General features: G+C 51.8%; 2 protein-coding genes across 8 annotated transcripts in view; one reads left to right on the top strand and one right to left on the bottom strand.

Moving 5' to 3' along the window:
• The window catches only part of RNASE13 (ribonuclease A family member 13 (inactive)), a 46,578-nt gene extending 45,189 nt beyond the window's left edge, over positions 1 to 1,389 (bottom strand). For all 3 annotated transcript variants that reach the window (XM_060419020.1, XM_060419023.1, XM_060419021.1), the window contains exon 1: positions 611 to 1,389. The gene's annotated coding sequence lies outside the window, so the exon portion shown is untranslated. The remainder of the gene's footprint in view (positions 1 to 610) is intronic.
• Positions 167 to 22,385, top strand: ARHGEF40 (Rho guanine nucleotide exchange factor 40). Of its 5 annotated transcripts, none has more exons than XM_027970086.2 (24): positions 167 to 262; positions 3,014 to 3,211; positions 4,120 to 5,371; positions 5,518 to 5,685; positions 5,833 to 5,953; positions 6,517 to 6,613; positions 6,724 to 6,804; positions 6,934 to 7,050; positions 11,486 to 11,581; positions 11,689 to 11,804; positions 12,178 to 12,304; positions 14,318 to 14,440; positions 14,517 to 14,660; positions 15,151 to 15,761; positions 15,877 to 16,111; positions 16,470 to 16,556; positions 17,366 to 17,581; positions 18,295 to 18,465; positions 19,268 to 19,445; positions 20,173 to 20,277; positions 20,502 to 20,645; positions 21,151 to 21,281; positions 21,683 to 21,728; positions 21,848 to 22,385. In XM_027970086.2, the coding sequence occupies exons 1-23, from the start codon at positions 260 to 262 to the stop codon at positions 21,722 to 21,724; spliced, it is 4,563 nt and encodes a 1,520-aa protein (XP_027825887.2). In that variant the 5' UTR covers positions 167 to 259; the 3' UTR covers positions 21,725 to 21,728; positions 21,848 to 22,385. The 5 variants fall into 5 exon arrangements, with proteins under 5 accessions (XP_027825887.2, XP_027825886.2, XP_027825889.2 ...); XM_027970085.2 differs by having other exon boundaries at positions 21,139 to 21,281; XM_027970088.2 differs by lacking the exon at positions 20,502 to 20,645.
• Positions 22,386 to 22,494: the final 109 nt, after the last annotated feature.

The following is a 22,494-nucleotide window of genomic DNA, read 5'->3' as shown; positions in this document are numbered from 1 at the left end:
GGCGCGGGAGCGGGCGTCCCAGCAGGGGGTCGGACGCGGAGGCAGAGGCGGGCACTGCAGGGCGGGGCGAGGAGGGGCGGCCGTCTCGACCCTCCCTGGTGGGGCCCCGCGGCCTGGGAGCCCGAGCGGGCCGAGCCGCCACCGCGGCCGGAGCTGTCCCCTAGCCAGACCCGGCGAGACGCGAGCGGCGGGAGGGAGGCGGCGGCGCGCCCGGCCCCGCCCGCCGGCCCGAGCGTCGGACGCGGCCGCGAGCCGAGCCATGGTGAGTCCCGCGTCGCCACCCGGTGTCCCCTCCGCTTTCTCACCGTCCTCTGCGGATCGCCAGCCCCCAGCTGGGTGCCTCCTGCTCCAGCTTGGAACTCTTGAGCGCTCCTGGGACTCTCCTTCCTCCCATCCCCCCCTTCTTTTCTTTGATCTGCCTGTCTGCCCCACTGACTCTGACCCCACTGGGTATTGCCCTCACTCCTTTCTTCCCCTCTTCTTCGCGCCCTCCCCCAACCTCCCTTAGGTCTCTCCCCCTAATCCACATACCTCCCCTCGCCCTCCTCTGTCCTGACTTGTGCTTTCCTTTGCAGGATCTTCCCTCCCCCTCCTGGTCCCAACTCCTTACCCGCGGGAGACCCCTGCGGGTTCGTGCTGCAGCGGCCCTGGAGGGGGGCCCGGCCTTGGGTCATGAGAAATGACCTGCCTGGAACCACCATTTTCCATCCCGGGCCCCACCCCGGGCCCACCCATCCGGCCCTGGGGGACCGGCCACAGCTGCGGCTGGGTTGGGGCCCGGGACCTCGTCAAAAAGGGAAATTCCCGTGGAGAAAGAGATGCTGCCTCAGAGTAGTGGACAGAGTGGGGAGGGGGCCCACAGTGCCAGGGGGCGTAACGATGCCAGAGCCGACCCGAAATGCGATGGGGGGAGGAGTGCCCTAGAGCTCCCGCTGCTGGGAAGCGAAGCACTGTCTCGGAGCATTCCCGCTGCAGCGGGTTGGGGACCCTGGCAGCAGCAACTCGAGGACACAGGAAGCAGGAGGGCGCTGCTAGGGGACGGCCGTGCCTATAGGAGTGGACATGGTCCTGTGAACTTTCACTCCAAAAGTACTCTCTAAAGAGTCATTGCAGGTGTGGGCACTGCCAGGGAGAGCGCCCACTGCGGAGGGATGAGGGGGTGCACGGCCATAGGGGCGCTCACAGCACGATGTGGAGGAGGGGGAGAGGCCCTGCCATGGGGCGCTCACAGCAGGGAGTGGAGGAGGGGTAGGAGCACCACCGGGGTTATTCCTCTACAGAAGGAAGGGCAGCCCCTGGCAGGGAGACTGGAACAAGAAGAAAGAGGAACTGGGCCAGGGAGAGCTGACTCAGTCTGCTCTCCTCTTTGGTCCGGGCCGGCTGGAGGCCGGGTCGCTGAGCTCCTGCCCGCCCTTTCCCACCCCAGACCCCTCCTCCCCTCCTGCCGCTGCTGTTTCCTGTGGCTGAGACTCTCACTCAGCCATGAGCTCACCGCCCCTAATGGGTTGCAGCTGCCTCGCCGCTCCAGCTCTAGCTCCCCCTTCCAGGCCTCCGAGGGGACAGCCCACTCTGCCTCACCCCGCCCATCCCCACCCTCCCCCACCCACGCTCCCGGAGCTGGCCGGGTCCCCGGAACACTGGGGGGTCTGTCTGCTCGCCCACACACCTTGGGGCCGGGTCTCGGTGCTGACGCACTGACTGTCGGTCTCTGGAGTGGCTGCCTCGCTTCTCTGATTGTCGGGACAGGCTTGTAACAGGCTGGAAAGACTCAATGTAAAGTATGCAGTTTTATCCTCAGGGCAGAGCCGGCGGAGTAGGGGGTGGGGAGGGCAATGCGGAGTAGAGAACTAAGTAAACACTTCAATTCGAGCATCACCCTTGCCCAGTTACAGCAAAGAAATCTGATAAAAGGAATTTCAAAGCCACCTTGAAAGAGAAGTACGTTTGTAAAGGAATAGCCTGGGGGCTGGCTGTTTAGGTTCTGAGATGGAGAAAGATAACCTACTGATTCACTTAGGGAGGCGAGTCTAGAGGAAACAGGGCTGAGAACTTTTGAGAGAGTGGCCCAGGATGGAGGTTGTGAGACAGGCCTTACAGAAATCAGAAAATATTTCAGCTCTAATACATACCAGCAAGGCCTCCTCCTCCCTTTCCTACATGTTCCTTTTGTGACTTTTCCCTCTTCCAGGTGTCCCCACCCAAGTCTTTGTAACCTAACCCAGCATACTCTGGGAATGAGTGATTCCTTGAGAGCCACTGGAGAGGATGAGGGGTGCTAGAAAGACTCAAGACAGATAGCCCTTCAGTCCCTCTTCTTCCCACCCAATGACCATTAGCATATGATTGCTCATGGGTGATGGCACCTCTACTTAAGAAGGAGGTCTCTGGTTGGTCTCTGGTTGGTAGTGATTCCCTGGTGGCTCAGATGGTAAACCGTCTGCCCGCAATGCAAGAGACCTAGGCTCAATCCCTGGGTCGGGAAGATCCCCTGGAGAAGGAAATGGCAACCCACTCCAGTACTCTTGCCTAGAAAATTCCATGGATGGAGGAGCCTGGTGGGCTACAGTCCATGGGGTCACCAAGAGTCGGACATGACTGAGCAACTTCACAACAGGACCCTGGTTGATAGGCCCTGTGGGGAGGGACTAGTAGAATGGCTGTGTGAAAAGGCTCCACCCTGCAGAACTCTCAGCCACCTGTGATTTCCCTGATGGCCCAGGGACCCATCTCTTCTTGAGGAAGAGGGCCTATGCAATTATCCCAATGTACAAGAACCAGCTTCAGCCCTGATAAAAGACATTCACAGAAAAGTCTCCCCAGATCTCTAAAACCAAGGTCTCAGAGTGCACTCTGATTGGCCCAGCCCCACTCCCATCTCATTCAGCCACCGTTTCCTGAATGCCGTCTCTCTACATACTCTTTGTACATGATGGGGCCCCTGGGGGACAACGCCAACCTTTAAGGAACCATGCTTGGGTGCTAGGGATCCACTGTCTGATCTTGTCTCTCCCAGGAGCCTGAGCCAGTAGAGGACTGTGTACAGAGTACTCTAGCGGCCCTTTACCCACCTTTCGAGGCAACAGCCCCCACACTGTTGGGCCAAGTGTTCCAGGTGGTGGAGAGGACTTATCGGGAGGATGCGCTGAGATACACACTGGACTTCCTGGTGCCTGCCAAGCACCTGCTTGCCAAGATCCAGCAGGAAGCCTGTGTAAGTGAACACGTTCCTGTTCTGTCTCCCCTAAGATCCACTGCCTCACCCCAGACACCAGTCAAATTAATTTCCCCCCACCCGGAGACACTGCCTCCCCAATACTGATGCCCCCAGAGACACTTACCACTCAGATACTAACACATAGACACTCATCTTCCCAAATATTGACCCCTGAGAAACATCAACTCCCAAAGACGCTGACCCTCCAGACCAAGTTCCAGACATTTCCCTCCTCATATCAATTTTTTCAAGATACTGACTCCCCCAAGAATGACTCAACAAAGTCACTTCTACAGCTCTAAAGACCTCCTAAGAGTCTCCAACTCCTCCAAAACAATAGCATCTGCTGACCACATCTTTATAATGACTCAGTTCTTTTCCTCCTACTCATGGAACCAGCTTCCTCGAGAAGCTTCCTACCACCAGAAAACCGATCAGTCCCAATCTTTCCTCTCTCACGCACACAGCAAGACATCTCCTCGTGCACCCCTTGAGTCTTAACCCAACAGGCATAAAGCCACTCCTGCCTAGGCTAGTCCCATTCTAACTTGCCCCTCCTGCTGGCTTCATCCGGAGAAGGCAATGGCACCCCACTCCAGTACTCTTGCCTGGAAAATCCCATGGGTGGAGGAGCCTGGAAAGCTGCAGTCCATGGGGTTGCTAAGAGTCAGACACGACTGAGCAACTTCACTTTCCCTTTTCACTTTCATGCACTGGAGAAGGAAATGGCAACCCACTCCAGTATTCTTGCCTGGAGAATCCCAGGGATGGGGGAGCCTGGTGGGCTGCCATCTATGGGGTCGCACAGAGTTGGACACGACTGAAGCGACTTAGCAGCAGCAGCAGCAGCAGCAGGTGGCTTCATCAGCAGAGGCCTGAGCACAGCCTGCCCCCTATCTCCCCAGGCCCAGTACAGCGGTTTCCTCTTCTTCCACGAGGGCTGGCCCCTCTGCCTGCATGAGCAGGTAGTGGTGCAGCTGGCCGCCCTCCCCTGGCAGCTGCTGCGCCCAGGAGACTTCTACCTGCAAGTGGTACCCTCAGCAGCCCAAGCACCCCGCCTGGCGCTCAAGTGCCTGGCCCCAGGGGGTGGGCGAGTGCAGGAGCTGCCTGTGCCTAATGAGGCTTGTGCATACCTGTTCACACCTGAGTGGCTACAAGGCATCAATAAGGACAGGCCAACAGGTCGCCTCAGCACCTGCCTTCTGTCTGCCCCCTCTGGGATTCAGCGACTGCCCTGGGCGGAGCTCATCTGCCCTCGATTTGTGCACAAAGGAGGCCTCATGGTTGGACATCGGCCAAGCACACTACCCCCAGAACTGCCCTCGGGCCCCCCGGGGCTCCCCAGCCCTCCACTCCCCGAGGAAGCCTTGGGCACCCGGAGTCCCGGGGATGGGCACAATGCCCCCGCTGAAGGACCTGAGGGCGAGTATGTGGAGCTGCTGGAAGTGACACTGCCTGTGAGGGGGAGCCCCATGGATGCTGAAGGCTCCTCCGGCCTCTCTCGGACCCGGACAGTACCCACACGCAAGGGTGCTGGAGGGAAGGGCCGGCATCGGAGACACCGGGCATGGATGAACCAGAAGGGTCTGGGGCCTCGGGACCAGGATGGTGCCCGGCCACCTGGTGAGGGGAGCAGCACTGGAGCCTCCCCTGGGTCTCCCCCAGGAGCTGAGGTTGAGGCTCTCCCAGAGGCAGCGGCCCTGGAGGTATCTGAGCCCCTGGCAGAGGCACTGGGAGAAGCCTCCGAGTCTTGCCCTCTGAGGCCAGGCGAGGTTGGAGCAGGACCAGGCCAGGGAGCTGAAGGGCTGCCTGGTACCCCTCGGAGAACAGGCAAAGGAAACAGGAGAAAGAAGCGAGCTGCAGGCAGAGGGGCTCTTAACCGAGGAGGGGACAGTGCCCCACTGAGCCCTGGGGACAAGGAAGAGACCAGCCATCAGGAAGCCCTTGTCAGCCTGCCCCCACCAAATGAACACGAGCTTCCAGGATGCAGCCCAGTTAAGGAGGAACATGAAGGCTCAGGGAAGCCAGAACCTGAGCCAAGAGAGGAGCTCAAACCAGCAGACGAAAAAGAGCAACGGTCCCAAGAAGTCTGCAGGCCTGTAGAAGAAAGGACCAGAGAAAGAGAACAGGAGGGGCTAAGCCTGGTGTGCATGGCAGGTGAGACAACATTGAGGCTAGTCGGCAAGGGCCGGGCTAGGTGGGGCCTAGGGAAGGGGGCTGGGGGAAAAGCAGAGGTGAGGCTGGGAGCAGAACAGCCAGACCTGTCCTCACTTCAGGCCCATAGCTCTGCCTTGTGTCTGCAGCACCCAATGATCCAGAAGGGCTCCTCTCCGACCCCCTAAAACCACCCCCAGAGACTGTGCAAGAAGCGAAAGGGGAGAGCATTCCGGAAGAAGGCCCCCCAGTCTCCATCTCTGATGACCCTGGTGTAGCTTGGGACTTAATGGCATCTGGATTCCTCGTCCTGACTGGTCAGTGGGCAGCAGTGGCTGAAGGGAAGGGGTTGAAAAAGCCTCCAGGAAAAGCCTCCAGGGTGGGCTGCAGAGGGAAGCGGGGTAGCCGGGAGGTAGCCAAGGCCTGCCCCCAGCCAGGACAGCCTGGCCATTTTGTGTCCTCAGGAGGGGTGGACCAGAGTGGGCGAGCTCTGCTGACCATTACCCCACCGTGCCCTCCCGAGGAGCCCCCACCCTCACAAGACGTGCTGAGCACTGCTCTTCATTACCTCCACTCACTTCTCAGGTAACTGAGGCCCAGGCTCACACCCTGCACAGTAACCTCCTGGGTCATAAGGACCCTGTCCTCTTCTCTCCACAGGACACTGACCTCTAGGACACCTACAACCCTCAGATTGTTCAAGTCATTGATGTCTGACCTTCCTGACCCCTGACTTGCAGAATGTCTTCATCAATCCTCAAAATCAACCCTGCTGACTTTTAGTCTCCTAAGATGCTACCTAGATTATAAAAATGTTGATTAATTCATCCAACAACTATTTCTTGAGTCCCAGAACCTATTAGGCTGGGTGCTGGCATTGAATTCATATCCTTCTGGAGCACAGAATTCCTAACTTTTTAAACTCTAATCCCATGACCCAGTAGTTGTATGAGTATAGACTCCTAATTGCTAGTCATCACTATCGCTTGGACACACATCCCAGGCTTTGTTTGATCCTTTTCCCATTGCTAGAATCTAACTTCTCCTGAGGATGAGTGACACTCAAACACACACACACACACACACACACACACACACACACACACACTCTCTCTCTCTCTCTTTCCTTGGCTCTTCTGCCCCCACAGACCTGATCTACAGATATCGGGGCTGTCTGTCCTGCTGGATCTTCGCAAGGCACCCCCACTGCCTCCAGCTCTCATTCCTGTCCTGAGTCAACTTCAGGTAACCAATCCCTTGAGATGATTACTTATTCTGGGCCCTAACTCTTCCCTAGTGGTCATTCCAGGCCACCTAGTCACCTGTAATTTAGGGTTATTCTTCGCTGCCTTCAGGACTTGGGAGACCCGCCCCTCATTCAGCGGCTCTTGCTTCTCACTCTTGATGAGCCTCCAGCTGAACTCCATGGACTTCAGGTTTGAGCTCCTCATTCCCACCTAGTTCCCATCAGTGATGGAGAGAGAAGAGGCTAGTTGGAGCCCCTGATCAATCCCTGAATCCCTAGGTGCCCAGGCCCAAAACCCCCTGTCTTCATGTGTCTACAGGGTGCTGAGTTGCTATCAGAGGGTGATCTGAAAAGAGTGGCCAAGCCTGAGGAGCTGCAGTGGGACTTGGGAGGTCACAGGGAGCCCTCTCCTAGTCACTGGGTAGAGACACACCAGGTAAGCTTCCTCTCCCTCACCCAGGACACTGGGAACCAGGAGTGACCCAGGAGAGGACATTTCTAGGAAAAAATGGCAAATCTGAGTCTTGACCAAGGGGCTGGGAAAGAGTCCATTTAGTTCAATAAGTTGTTATGGTTCACAATTCAACACGTGTTTATTAGCAAATTCAATAAGTATTTATGAGCAAAAGATTATGCATGTGCCCTGGGCTGCTGAGAAGATGGGAGGAATATGTTAAATAAATTCTTTTTTTCCTTCTAGTTTTGAGATATAGTTGACATTCAGCAGTGAACAAGTTTGAGGTGTACAACAGTGATTTACATACAGTCATGAAGTGATTACCACACTAGTGAATATTCATCATCTCATATAGATACAAAATTAAAGAAATAGGAAAATTGTTTTCTTTGTGATGAAAACTCTTAGGATTTACTCTTAACAAGTTCCATATTTAACATACAGCAGTATTATTATATTGTGTTGTACATCACTTCCCTAGTACCCTTCACATCTTGTAACTGGAAGTTTTACCTTTTGATTGAGTGAGTGAGTGAAAATCGCTCAGCTGTCCAACTCTTTGCAACCCCATGGACTATACAATCCATGGAGTTCTCCAGGCCAGAATACTGGAGTGGGTAGCCTTTCCCTTCTCCAGGAGATCCTCCCAACCCAGGTCTACCACGTTGCAGGAGGATTCTTTACCATCTGAGCCACCAGGGAAGCCCGAGAATACTGGAGTGGGTAGCCTATCCCTTCTCCAGGGGATCTTTCTGACCCAGGAATTGAACCAGGGTCTCTTGCCTTGCGACTTCCCTGGTGGCTCAGATGGTAAAGCGTCTGCCTGCAATACGGGAGACTCAGGTTTGATCCCTGAGTTGGGAAGATCTCCTGGAGAAGGAAATGGCAACCCGCTCCAGTATTCCTGCCTGGAGAATCCCAGGGACGGAGGAGCCTGGTAGGCTACAGTCCATGGGGTCACAAAGAGTCGGACATGACTGAGCGACTTCACTTCACTTCACTTCTCTTGCCTTGCAGGCAGATTCTTTACCAGCTGAGCTACCAGGGTAGCCCTGACCGTCTTTGTCCAATTCCCCCTCCCCCTCATCTATACCCTTTAAAAAAACCAAAAATCTGATCTCTTTTTTCTATGAGTTTATTTGTTTTTGAAGTATAATTGACCAACAACACTATTTTAGTTCCTGGTATACAAGAGTAAACTCAATATTTCCATACATTTCAAAATGATCACCATGATGTCTAATTGACATCTGTCACCATACAACGATATTACATAATTATTGACTATATTCCCCGTACTGTACATTTCATACCTGTGGCTGATTTACTTTGCAACTGAAAGTTTGTACTTCTTAATCTCCCCCACCTATTTCTTTCCTCTCCCCATCCCCTCCCCTTTGGCAACCACCTGTTTGTTCTCTGTATCTATAACTTTGCTTCTCTTTGGTTATGTTTGTTCTTTTGTTTTGTTTTTTAGATCCCACATATAAGTACTTGTATTTTTCTGTCTGACTTATTTCACTTAGCATAATACCCTCTAGGCCCATCCATGTTGTCATAAATGGCAAGATTTCATCCTTTTTATGGCTGAGTAATATTCCAGTGTGTGTGTGTGAGTGTGTGTGTACCACATCTTCCCATCAGTAGATGAAGTTACCATTCATCTACTGATGGGAACTTAAATTGGTTCCATATCTTGGCTATTGTAATAATGCTGCAATTACCATAGAGGTGCATATATATTTTCTAATTACTGTTTTCACTTTCTTTGTATTGAATACTCAGGAGTGGAATTGCTGGATCGTATGGTAGTTCTATTTTTAATATTTTGAGGAACATCCATACTGTTCATAGTGCCTACACCAGTTTACATTCCCACCAATAGTGCATGAGGGTTCCCTTTTCTGCACATCCTCACCTATACTTATTCTGACAGGTGTGAGATGATATCTCATGATGGTTTTGATTTGCACATTCCTGTTTATTGATAATGTTGAGCATTGTTTGATATGCCTGTTGGCCATGAAACAATGTCTGTATGTCTTCCTTGGAAAAATGTTTATTCAGATCCTCTGCCCATTTTTCAATTGGGTTGCTTGCTTTTTTGATATTGAGTTGTATGAGTTCTTCATATATTTTGGATATTACCCCCTTATAGGATATATTATTTGCAAATATCTTCTCCCCTTTTTTCATTTTGTTGATGGTTTCCTTCACTGCACAAAGGTGATGTAGTTTGATGTAATTCCATTTGTTTATTTTTGTCTTTGTTTCCCTTCCCTAAAGAGATGTATCCAAAAAAATAATACTAAGATGTCAAGAAGCATATTGCTTATATTTTCTTCTAGAAGTTTTGTTATTTCAGGATTTACATTCAAGTGTTTATTTGATTTAGAATTTATCTTGTGCATGCTGTGAAAGAGTAGTCCAGTTTGATGCTTTTGCAGGTACCTGTCCAGTACTCCCAACGCACCATTTATTGCAGAGACAGTCTTTTTCCATTGTACATTCTTGCCTCCTTTGTCATAGATTAATTGGCCATAAGTGTGTAGATTCATTTCTGGGTTCTCCATTCCATTCCATTGATCTGTGTGTCTATTTCTGTGCCAGTATCATACTATTTTGATTACTGTAACTTTGTAGCTACAGTTTGAAATCAGGGAGCATGCTACCTGCAACTTTGTTCTTCTTTCTCAAGATTGTTTTGGCTATCCAGTCTTTTGTATTTTCATATAAATTTTAGGATTCTTTGTTCTGGTTCTGTGAAAAATGCCATTGATATTTTGATAGGGATTGCCTTCAATCTGTAGATTATCTTGGGAAGTGTGGATATGTTAATAATATTAATTCCACCAATCCATGAGCATGGCATATCTTTCAATCTGTTTGTGTCATCTTCAGCTTCTTTCATCAGTGTGTTATATCAAGTACAAATCTTTTACCTCCTTAGTTAGGTTTCTTCCTAGGCATTTTATTTGTTTTGATATTATTATAAATGGAGTTGTTTTCTTCATTTCTCTTTCTGATAGTTCATTGTTAGTGTATAAAAATGCAACCAATTTCTATATGTTAATTCAGTATCCAGCAATTTTATTGAATTCATTGGTGAGTTACAGTAGGTTTTGGTGGCTTCTCTAGAATTTTCTATGTATAGTATCATATCATCTGCAAACAGTGACCATTTTACTTCTTCCTTTTCATTTTGGATGCCTTTTTATTTCTTTTTCTTCTCTGATTGCTGTGACTAGGACTTCCAAAACTATGTTGAATAAAACCGGTGTGAATGGATGTCCCTATCTTGTTCCTCATCTTAGAAGAAATGCTTTCAGCTTTTCATCATTGAGTATGATGTTAGTTGTAGGTTTGTCATAAATGGCCTTTATGATGTTGAGGTGTTTCCCTCTTTACCCACTTTATTGAGAGTTGTTTTTTTTTATCATAAGTGGATATTAAATTTTCTGAAAAAGTTTTTCCACATCTATCAAGATGATCATGTGATATTTAGCCTTCATTTTGTTAATGTGGTATTTCATGTTGATTAATTTGCAGATATTGAACCATCCTTGCATATCTTGAATAAATCCCACTTAATCATGATGCATGGTCCTTTTAATGTATTGTTGGATTTGGTTTACTAATGTTATGTTGAGTGTTTTTGCATCTGTGTTCATTAATGATATTGGCCTATAATCTTCTCTTTTTGTGATTCTTAACATGACATTAAATAACATCATTTTTGGTGGAAGATAAAGTAGAAACAACGGGAGAAGCATGCAGAATGTCACTGGGGTTCTAGAAAGAGCTGACTCAGAGGGGCTGATTCTGGTTCCATGTGACCTGTAACAAGTTACTTACTTCTGGAGATGGTGCCTTCCTGTACCTGCTCCCTGCACCAACATTCCAGCCTCAAGATTTTTGCCCACAAACTACACCAGTTGGGACATCTCTGATTTTATGAATCTGAATGCTGTCTTCAAGAAAAGAGGTCTGAACATGGTCTGAGCTGAGTATTAAAGGGGGTCTGTAACATGGTCTCTAAGCTGCGGATCAAAGGGATAGTGCATCTGAATAGGCAGAGAGGTGGGTTTTATAGTGTGAAGAGGTAGTGCAGATGAGGGGAAGGAGATTCATGTTTACTAAGCTGTAAAATGTGTCAGCCCTATGCTAACTGCTTATGTAGGCTCATCTCTTTAAACCTTTAAATCTGGTACGTCTTTACAGTTGAGAACACTGAGGTTCAGGGAATTTTCTGGACCTGCCTAAAATCTTATAGTTAGTAAGCAACAACCTACTTACTAACTGAATCCAGCATTGCCTCATAAAAGTCTCTAGGGTTGCCCCACCTCCACCCTCAGGCTTAGGCCCCTTATCCTAGGCTCTGTCCCTGGACTCCATCCGCGTGTATTTGTTTCAGCAAGTGGCAAGGCTGTGCCGCCTGTGCCGAGGTGTGCTGGGCTCTATACGGCAAGCCATTGAGGAACTAGAGAGAGCAGCAGAGCCAGAGGAAGAGGTATGAAATGAGATGGGACAAAAGGGCATGAGGTGGAGGTGGGGATGGGGCTGAGCTGAGCTGAGGGCCTTCTGGTGGAACCCTGTCAATTTCTCCCTGCCCGCCAGGAGGTGGTAGGAATGCCTGAGCCCCTGCAGAAGGTACTGGCAGATCCCCGGCTGACGGAGCTGCAGAGGGACGGAGGAGCCATCCTGATGAAGCTGCGCACCACCCACAGCAGCAAGTACGAGGAATGGGTGCATGGGGGCAGGTGGACGCGCACGATGGAGACGAAGCAGAGAACTGCCAGTTCACCTTAGCTGCCAGAAGATTCTTACTAAGCATGTTATCTGGACAGGATATCATGCTTCTCCATTTACAACCCTCATAACATCCCCAGGTGCTAGTTGTGATTATAAATGGACATTTGGAGGATCAGAAATGTTTAATGTCTTGGCCAAGGTCAGTCAGTAAATGGAAGAGTCAGGATTCAGATACAGGCCTATCTGCTGACCTAGGATGCTGTGTCACCCCTCACGTTGGAATGCAAGGATACGATGGGGTTGGAGGGGAGCTTGACAAGGGCAGTGGTTAATTCTGCCCCTCTTCCTCCCCAGGCTGGAAGGCCCAGGTCCAGCTGCACTATATCAAGAGGTAGATGAAGCCATTCACCAGCTCGTGCGCCTCTCCAATCTGCACGTGCAGCAGCAGGAGCAGCGGCAACGCTTGCACCGACTGCAACAGGTGAGCCAGCACCCCCTCCCCCATGCCTCTTTCCACCTGAGGGCCTGGCCTCCAGCAACTTTTTTTCCCACTGATACTTTCAGTTGATGGTGTTCTCCTAATCTGGCTTGAACTACCCTCCCTCCCTCCTCATCTCCTTGGAAGTTGATCATGGTCAGTGTGAGATTCAGCAAGAGGGAGGTGGCATTTCAGCACCAGCAAGGAAGAGAAGCCAGATCTCCCCTTCCCATTGCTGATATTTGATCAAGGATCCTTAGAAATTGTGAGATGCTCGGGTGCCCTCGGGGACTGTAGGAAGAATCTATTGATTCTGAGAGCCTACCTCCTTAGCTCAGAAATAACAAATGTCCATTGACACCAGCTCTGTCCACCCCTTAGGCAATATCATCCCCAAACCTGAGGCTGGAAAGGTCCCACCTCCCTCCACCTTAGAAGGAGAGGATGATGGAAGCTGCTAAATGCCTTGGAAACTGAAGTCTCTTTATGAGAAAGATTCGGGGATAAGGCTTGCTTCTTTGAACCTTAGTTCTTTTCTCCTGGAGTTAAGAGCTCCATAGAGATTTGCTCTCCACCCTACCTTGTAGAGTAAAGGGAGCTTTGAAATCTGATTGCTCCTTCATAACTCCTGTGTGTGCCGAGTGATCACCTCATGGACTGCATGTGGCCTCACGGGAAGGGTCATCTCAGGGTCAATGACAAAGGAGGGTAGGGGCAGGGCCGTCTTTCTGAAATTTCTCCATATTTAGCTTCCTCCATTGCAGCATCTGGGTTTCCCTGGTGGCTCAGACAGTGAAGAATCTGTCTGCAATGCAGGAGACTTGGGTTCGAGACCTGGGTTCGATCCCTGGGTTGGAAAGATCTCCTGGAGGAGGGTATGACAACCCACTCCAGTATTCTTGAGTGACTAAGCACACACACACATTCCAGCATCCAGGTCTGTGAACCAGTGAAGTTTCTCGTCGTGTCCAACTCTTGGCGATCCCATGGATTGTAACCTACCAGGCTTCTCCATCCATGGAATTTTCCAGGCAAGAGTACTGGAGTGGGTTGCCATTTCCTTCTCCAGGGGGATCTTCCAGACACAGGATCAAACCCAGGTCTCCTGCATTGCAGGCAGACGCTTTACCATCTGAACCAGCAAGGGTATCTGGTGGAGCCCTCTTCCAGGCACTCTGCTTCACATAAAACCTAACCCCCTACTTCTTCTACTGTTTGCTTGCTTGCTTATTAGCTGTTTTCCTCCTGTTTAAAAATTGTTAGAACACAGGATTTGGCGTCTAAGGTGCTCAGTTTGAGTTGTGCTCTGCTAAGAGATGTTGGGCAAGCCTTGAAACATCTCTGAATTCCCGTGTCCTCGTCTACAGAATGGGGGTGACAGTAAGGCCTGCCTCACGAGGGCATTAGGATGATCAAATGATTTCAGCAGAGGACTGCAGAAGTGTTTATTGTTGGCACAGGTTATTGGGAACATTCTCAGACTTCTTGTCCTCAGGCTGTCTTGCCCCAGCTTCCAGCCTTTCTTCAGAGGAAGGAATTACCATCCCTTTTTGGTCAAACATCCCAGGACCAACATGAGAGTTCCTAGAGCCCCATAATAGGCAACCAGAGCTACACACTCACACAAACCTGAGTTGTCTTTCCAGGCGAACTACTGCCCCCATCACTAGGCTCTGTAAATGTGAAATTTCTTCTGGCCCTCATACCTCTAGTTCACACTAGTTTTATCTACTTCACCTCCAGGCATAGCCCTGGAACCCTAGCACAGGTCTCTCTTCCTAACAGCCCAGCCTCCCCTTCGACTTGTGTTTTACAAAGATCTCTTACTCACTTTCTCACTTGACCCTTGTGGAAATTATCACCATTCACTGTTATTTCCACTTGACAGCTGAGATGACGTGGTTTCCCCCAACTTCTACAAGTTAGGGTGGTGCGGTAGGAGCTGGACCTCAGCTCTCCTTCGCCCTGCCTGCCCCATTCTCCCTCATGGCCCTGCTCTCCCACCGTCTGCCCCAGGCACTGCAGTGGCTCTCGGGTCCCGGAGAGGAGCAACTGGTGAGCTTTGCCGTGCCTGGGGATTCCCTGCCTGCCCTGCAGGAGACAGAGCTACGATTCCGGGCTTTCAGTGCTGAGGTTCAGGTGAGAAGGGGGATTGGGGAGGAAGGGGAGACTGCTGGACTGGGGGCCAGGCCTCAGAGCAGCCTCGTTTCTCCAGGAGCGCCTGGCTCAGGCGAGGGAGACCCTGGCCCTGGAAGAGGACGCTGCCTCCCAGAAGCTTCTGGATATCTTTGAACAGCGCCTGGAGCAGGTGGAGAGTGGCCTCCATCGGGCTCTGCGGCTACAGCGCTTCTTCCAGCAGGTGCGTGCCGAGCCTTTTCTTCCTGTGCCCACCGCCGCCTTTCTTCTGCCTGGAGAAGCTGATTAGGGACCTATTAGAAGCCAGGACTTAGGAGGCCTCCCCTGGGCTTTGACTCTTGGCTCTATCACCCACCTGATGAATGACCTGGGACAGGATTCTAAACTGAGTGTGCCTTGTGGCACCTACCTCACAGAGCTGCGTGAGGATTATATAAGCAGTATGTAACAAGCACTCAGTACAGAGCCTGCCACTTGTGAATTCTGTGTATTGGCCATCTTCATCTAGGCCCCTCTGTCTCGCTACCAGCTCAGAGTAACACATTAGGCAGGGATGCAGGACAGTTTGGAGAGGTGTTTTGAGGGGTGGTGGTGGTGCTGGGCCTTGGGAAGCCTCGGTGAAGAAGGACAAGAGCTGCCATGGGGCAGTTCATGGGAATGGCCCGGGACCTCACCCTTTCCTGCCCCCACTCCCCATCCCTTTGGCCTTGCAGGCACACGAATGGGTGGATGAAGGTTCTGCGAGGCTGGCAGGAGCGGGACCAGGGCGGGAGGCGGTGCTGGCAGCCTTAGCCCTGCGGCGTGCCCCGGAGCCCAGCGCTGGCACTTTCCAGGAGATGCGGGCCCTGGCCCTGGACCTGGGCAGCCCGGCAGCCCTGCGAGAATGGGGCCGCTGCCGGGCCCGCTGCCAAGAGCTGGAGAGGAGGATTCAGCAACAGCTGGGGGAGGAGGCGAGTCCCCAGGGTCACCGGCGACGACGGGCAGACAGTGCCAGCAGCGGAGGGGCCCTGCGGGGCCCCCACAGCCCCTCACCCAGCCTCAGCTCCCTGCTGCTCCCCAGCAGCCCTGGGCCACGGGCAGCCCCATCTCATTGCTCCCTGGCCCCCTGTGGGGAGGACTATGAGGAGGAGGGTGCCGAGCTGGGTCCGGAAGCAGAAGGCAGACCACCAAGGACTGTGCTGATCCGAGGCCTGGAGGTCACCAGTACGGAGGTGGTAGACAGGACGTGCTCACCCCGGGAACACGTGCTGCTGGGCCGGGCTGGGGGACCAGAAGGGCCCTGGGGAGTGGGCACCCCCCGGATGGAGCGCAAGCGGAGCATCAGGTGAGAGCCCAAGCAGCAGACCCAGCTGCCCCACAGGAAAAGAAGGTGACATTGTCGGGGTGGCGACTGCCTCCCATGCCACAGCCTCCCCTGTCTCTCCCTGTGGCACCTGCAGCACCCAGCAGCGTCTGGTGTCTGAGCTGATTACCTGTGAGCAAGAATATGTGGCAGCCTTGAGTGAGCCGGTGCCACCCCCGGGGCCTGAGCTGACTCCAGAATTGCGGGGCACCTGGGCCGCTGCCCTGAGTGCCCGGGAGAGGCTCCGCAGTTTCCACCGGACACACTTTCTGCGGGAACTTCAGGGCTGCGCCACCCACCCCCTGCGCATTGGGGCCTGCTTCCTTCGCCATGTGAGTCAGCCTCTAAAATATCTTCCGGGGCTTCTCCCTTCACAGGTCTCAGCCCCATCCACGGTCCCTCCTTGTCAGTACCTCTCTCCTCCCCGCTCCCCTCCCTGGAATGTGCAGTCCCAGACACTGGAGCCTAATGCTATTTGCTGGGCTCCTGGATCTACTCTGCCTCTGTGTTCCCAGCATCAGGGCTGCCTGGCCTTTGCTCTCTCCACCGGAGCCTGTCATTCCTCAGGCAGACTGAGTGCTCCCCGGGGGCCGGTCCCTCCTTCCGGCCGCACAGGATGTGGAGGAGGAGAGGGAGAGGCTGGTCTGCAGGGCCTCATGGAGATGACTTACTGCTTCCCTACTGGCACAGGGGGACCAATTCAGCCTTTATGCCCAGTACGTGAAGCACCGGCACAAACTGGAGACTGGTCTGGCTGCCCTCAGCCCCCCAACCAAGGTAACTTTTTCTCCTACTCTGTGAGAAGGGGAGAAGCCAGGATGATGTAAAATTCAGCCAACCTCAAAATCTCTCGGGAAAAAAAAAGCTTTCCTAGACGTGCCATGGAGCTTCAGCTACCAGTAATCTCCCAGAATTGCTGAGGGTGGGCATGCACTGGTCTGGGAGCCAGGCGAAGCTGGGATCATATCCGGTCCACCTGAGGACTTTGGGCAAGGGTCTCGATTCCTCCGGCCTGCTGTTTCTGTATCCAGTAAACGTGGGCAGTATTCACTACATCTAACTAATGGACTGCTCGGAGGGTCAAAAGACCTCACATCAAAAGATGTGAAAGTGACTTCCAAAGTTAAAAGCCGGAGAATACAGGGATTATTTGTATTCCTCTTCCATTCTCCTTTAAGATATAGAGGATGTCTGAGTCTCATGCAGGCCTCCTACCTTGTTTCTTTCTGTGGAAAGGTTTTTCACCTTACCTTTGGGCGTATCTGGCTTGTGGGTGCATGCTAGGTTGCTTCAGTCATGTCCGACTCTGTGTGACCCTGTGGACTGTAGCCTGCCATGCATCTCTGTCCATGGCATTCTCCAGGCAAGAAGACTGGAGATGGTTGCCATGCCCTCCTCCAGGGGATCTTCCTGACCTGGGGATCAAACTTGAGTCTTTTAAGTCTCCTGTATTGGCAGGTGGGTTCTAGTACCACCTGGGAAGACCATCTGGACTTGATCTACCCCTAAAAACCCGGAGTACTGCCCATCTTCCCCAAAGGTCTTAGCACCTTCCCTCATTCCTATCTGTTTCCTCCCCATACTAGGGCACCTTGGAGGGGGGCCCTCACCTGCCCCAGGCCTTGCAGCAGCCCCTGGAGCAGCTGGCCAGGTATGGGCGGCTCTTAGAGGAGCTCCTAAGGGAAGTTGGGCCTGAACCAAGTTCTGAGCGCCAGGCCCTTGGGGCTGCTGTGCAGCTGCTCCGGGAACAAGAGATCCGTGGCAGAGACCTGCTGGCTGTAGAGGCCGTGCGTGGCTGTGAGGTAAGGGCATATTCCAGACACACCAGCCCAGGCCGCCCTGTGATATCAGAAGCAGTGTGGGCTGGTGACCAGGGAACTAGACTCAATGTCAGAGGGCCCCAGGCTGTCGTTTCTAACAAACGTGGATAGCTTTGGTCAAGTCACTGAACTTCACTGGCCCTCAATTTCCTCGTTACTAATAAAGAAGCTATGTCCTGCCCGGCATCCCATGACCCTGTATCTGCCTCTGCTTTCCTATTCCTTTCCTAATTCTTATCTACATCTACCCTGCAGTTCATTCTGTATCTCAGCACTCAACACATACCTATTCCCCTCTCCTTAGTCTCTTTCCAGCCCTAAGGTTCCAGAACAGCTTGGAAACCTACCTCCACTGGGTTAGACCTCTTTTCCCTTCAGGTCTTTGCTGATTTGATTCTCTTCCTGGGGCAAAATGGTGCTTTGGTCCCCAACATGCAAAGGCTTACCCACTAGAGGCTCTAAACCCTACTGTGTGATCCATCTTCTGTCTTCAGAGGCAGGGCTGTGTTGCCACGCCAGGGGTGCTGTGCATGGTGACCAGTAGATGGGTTCTAGGTCAGGGGCTTTCCTGATTTCCTCACTCCACCTGAGAACCAGTGCAGTAGGGCCCTTGCCCTATTAATCCCATTTTTACGCTCCATAAAATATATATAAAGGGCCCTAGGGCCAATGACTTTTCCTTTTGCTTTCCCCAGATAGATCTGAAGGAGCAGGGCCAACTCTTGCACCGGGACCCTTTCACAGTCATCTGTGGCCGAAAAAAGTGCTTTCGCCATGTCTTTCTCTTTGAGCATCTCCTCCTGTTCAGCAAGCTCAAGGGCCCTGAGGGGGGGTCAGAGACCTTCGTTTACAAGCAGGCCTTTAAGGTACAACGCCTGGGGGCAGGGTGGTGGTGGGAAACCACAGGGACAGGACAGGAAATCATGCTCTTCTTGAGAACTCAGGATGTTCTGGAAAACTCAATCCCAACCCAGGTTCAGAATCTGTATCATGTCGAACAGGCTTTGGCCTGTAATCAAACATCAGGTTAGGTGTCAAGGTGACAGAAGTCCTTGTCATTGGCCTGCTTCACGGGGTTCTTATTCACACAGGAGATTCATGGGGCGTTCCAAACCAGAAGGGAGGAGGACCCTTCCCATTAAGAACACACATGCTTTCTGAGTTAGGGATGGTCCCTGGGGGATGAAGAGAGGACACTATAAATGTAGCTTAACTTATGGAACTGAAGAAACCAAGAGGAGGGAGGCCTTGCTTTAGGGAAACAGCCTTGATATCCAGATAAACGTCAATAGCAGCCTAGTCCCAGATCAGGCAATGTGGCATGATTCTAAGAGTTTCTCTGACTTAGTCCTCTTATACTAGTTCCAACAGAGTCCAATACAGAGAAGAAAGCTTAGGTTTGGAATAACACAGCCATGGGCTTGAACTTTCTCTAATAAGCTATGATAAGCCTTTGGACAAGATGCTCTGGGTATTATACAGCACCCCCCTTCTGTAAATCGTGGTTGTTGTGAAGGCTAAATGTAGAGCACTTGGCACAGGGTAGGTGTTGAGCAAACATTTACTGAGCATCTCCCAGATGCCAAGCTAAGTGTAGTGCTTTTCCACATGGTACCATCTAGTCAGGATACACTTCATCTTCACCCACACTCCTCTGCTCTTTCTCAGACTGCCGACATGGGGCTAACAGAAAACATCGGGGACAGTGGGCTCTGCTTTGAGTTGTGGTTTCGGCGGCGGCGTGCACGAGAGGCGTACACCCTGCAGGCAGCCTCACCAGAGATCAAACTCAAGTGGACAAGTTCTATTGCCCAGTTGCTGTGGAGACAGGCAGCCCACAACAAGGGTACTGGGCAGAACCAGGAGTGGGTGTGCTTGGGATCAAGGTTATGGCAGGAGGTTAGCTGGAGAGGGCCTGGGGAAAGGAGGGTATAAGATGGAGAATGATGTATGAGAAGATTCGACATGAGAGAGATTGCTGAGATAGAAATTAGTCGAAGGTGTACCAAAAGAAAAGAGGAAGCCACTAAATTTCAGGAAGGTGAGCACAAATGGCTGGGCAAAAGAGTCAGAGGGTGTTCAGCGCACGTGCCTTGCCTTCCAGAATTTAATTTCTCTGTTAGCAGACCTAGTTTGTTTCGTTTTGAGCAGTCTTTTGTTAGTTTTTGTTTTTCATTTTTAATTCTCTTTAATTCTCATTCCACTCGTCTGAAAAGTGGAAAGTAACATCTACATCTTGGTATGATAAGAAGGATTAAATAAGGTGATATATATGGAAACACTTGATAAACTGTAAAGGTATGTAAAAATGGGAATTTTGCGCTTAATGCCCAAGATAAAAGAAGAAGGTGTGAGTATTAGAAGAGAAGTTGGGTAGCAAGAATGCCAAGTGGGCAGGATGCAGCAGGTAGGAGAGAAGAGACAGCTGTCTAAGGGGGAAGTCAAGGACCACCATCACCATCCGTGTCATAACAGTCAACAGGAGAGTAACAAGAGACACCAAGGGAATGACAATGAGGAATGAAGAGCTGGGAAGGAGCAAAGAAGTTGGTAACATGGTCTCTGTTCCCTAGAGCTCCGAGTGCAGCAGATGGTCTCCATGGGCATTGGGAATAAACCCTTCCTGGACATCAAAGCACTTGGGGAGCGGACACTGAGTGCCCTGCTCACTGGAAGAGGTGAGGGCCAGAGTGCAGGGGGGTGGCCCCCAGAAGTCAAAGACCTTGAGAGTGAATGCACAGTGAGGAGGTGTGGTGGAAAGAAAGGGTCACAAGTGGATATGTCTTCTCAGAAACTGTGGGACTGACTGGGAGGCCCTCTAGGAGATGAGGGTCATTTCAGGGAGCCAGGAGGGCTTTCCCACACCAGCACCCCACCCCTCCACCTCCCCCACTCTCTGCAGCCGCCCGCACCCGGGCCTCGGTGGCCGTGTCATCCTTTGAGCATGCCGGCCCCTCCCTTCCCGGTCTCTCCCCGGGAGCCTGTTCCCTGCCTGCCCGCGTCGAGGAGGAGGCCTGGGATCTGGACGTCAAGCAAATTGCCCTGGGTGAGGCACCTCTCAAGGGGTGGCTCCCAACAGCTGGGTCATCATGGTGATGTTCAGGCTGCTTGCTGCTGAGCAATTCCTTTCTTTAGCCAAGTGGCCCGGTTGCCATGACAACTATGTACAGCTTCCCCATTGCTAAAAGAGCCTTCCATCTGGTTGCTAGGGTAATGCTTACAGCAGCCTGTTGCTAAGAAGCACTTCCTCTGTACCTCTCTCTCTAGCTCTCCTTGGGTTTCTATGGAAACTGCTTCAGCTTCCTGTTGTACCCTCCTGGTTCACCACGGCAATCCTTATAGTTTCCTGTCGCTTCTTCCCTGGTTGCTCTAATGATGCCGCTGACAATTTCCTGCCTCTTGGTAGGGGGGTTCTCTTGCAACTGGATTGCTATGGTGACTTTCAGCTTCCTGTTGCTATGGAGCTTTTTCTTCCCTGATGGAGCAGCTTGGTTGCTTAAGGTAATCTAGAGGGGTTCTGTACTCTGCTCTCACCCTAGCTTCCCCTCCAGCCCCAGAAACACTTGACTCTTCTGGAGATGTGTCCCCAGGACCGAGAAACAGCCCCAGCCTGCAACCCCCACACCCTGGGAGCAGCACTCCCATTCTGTCCAGTGGAGGGATCTTAGGGCTATCCCGGCAGGTAAGTCCTTGCAGGAGTGCTGGGAATGGGGTGGGCTCTTCTGGTTGTTCAGCTCATGAGGGGCAGAGGAACCAGTGAGCCTGTGCTCCCACAAGGCTACAGGTTAGATGGATGTATTGTCCAGTCTGCGTTTCTCCTCTCCTCCAGGCCTGGCTGAGAGGGATGAAGGTCAAAAGTGAAAAAGAATCTTTAATAAGGAATGTGGTGCAAGAGTGAGAGAGAGGGGAGAATTCTAACAGACGGGTTGGAACTTGGATTCAATCCGCAAAATTCAGGAATGATGAGGAGGAAAAAAGGGTGAACTAATTGACAGGCTTGGGAGAGAGGGAGGGTTATATAACCTCTCTATACAAGAGATGATTTCTTATGCTTTAAACTCACTGTAGTTTCTCTTCATTCAGAGTCATACCCGGGCCCTGAGCGACCCCACCACGCCTCTGTGACTGGGTGAGTTGGTGCCCCCTTTCTACCACATCCTACATCCTTCCCCTTCCCTTCCCCAGCTGCCTGGGAGTCAGCTTCTTCCCTCTCCCAACCCATCTTCCCTCTTCTTTCCTGGCTTCCAGAGAAGATCCGGAGCTTGGCTACCGCCCCTCCTCTCAGCACACTTTGGGCTGGGATGCTGAGGGCACATAGTGGAGGACTGGAAGAGCACTGAAGTCCTTCCCTCTGCTTCCTGGACAGAGAGGAGGTCAAAGGACTAGTATGTTTCCCTGCTACCACTGTCTCTAGCTTTTCCCAGCCAGGTGCCTTCCTACAAGAACCAGAGTGTCCACACTTGCTTGCCTTTATACCCTGGAGGTGGGGAAATTTTCCTCCGTCCAGTCCTTTCCCATCCGGGGCCAGTGCATACTCCCAGGACACAGCTCCGTGTCAGCCCTGCCTCCATAGCCTGTGTTCTCCCCTCATGCCGCCCCCTGACTCTTCCTGAGAAGACTCATCTCTGCCAGTTCCTGGCAACTCCGTTCTTGGGGGGGGGGGGTGGTGTCACAGACACGGAGCTATGCAAACCATTACAGAAGAGTGGGGCAGGGAACTGCAAACTTTATATATGTAATTACTGTTATTATAATACTATTGTTATATTAAATATATTTACTCACACTTTGTCTCCAAACAGCTAGAGCAGACCTCAGGGTTGGAGTGATACCACTAACTTGAGCACTTCCACTCACCCGATCGTTAACTAGAACACAGAAAATAAAGCCAAGGC

This window comes from Ovis aries, chromosome 7 (genome assembly GCF_016772045.2).
Source record: "Ovis aries strain OAR_USU_Benz2616 breed Rambouillet chromosome 7, ARS-UI_Ramb_v3.0, whole genome shotgun sequence".
NCBI classification, from domain to species: Eukaryota; Metazoa; Chordata; class Mammalia; order Artiodactyla; family Bovidae; genus Ovis; species Ovis aries.
Note: the sequence above shows the minus strand (reverse complement) of the source record. Positions and strands in the feature narration are given on the sequence as shown.

What these genes read in the sequence shown, in the direction of transcription:
- ARHGEF40 (XM_027970085.2), top strand. An exon ending in AAGCCTGGTGTGCATGGCAG is followed by an intron (nt 5,372 to 5,517) that starts GTGAGACAACAT and finishes TTGTGTCTGCAG; the next exon opens with CACCCAATGATCCAGAAGGG. An exon ending in TGGATTCCTCGTCCTGACTG is followed by an intron (nt 5,686 to 5,832) that starts GTCAGTGGGCAG and finishes TTGTGTCCTCAG; the next exon opens with GAGGGGTGGACCAGAGTGGG.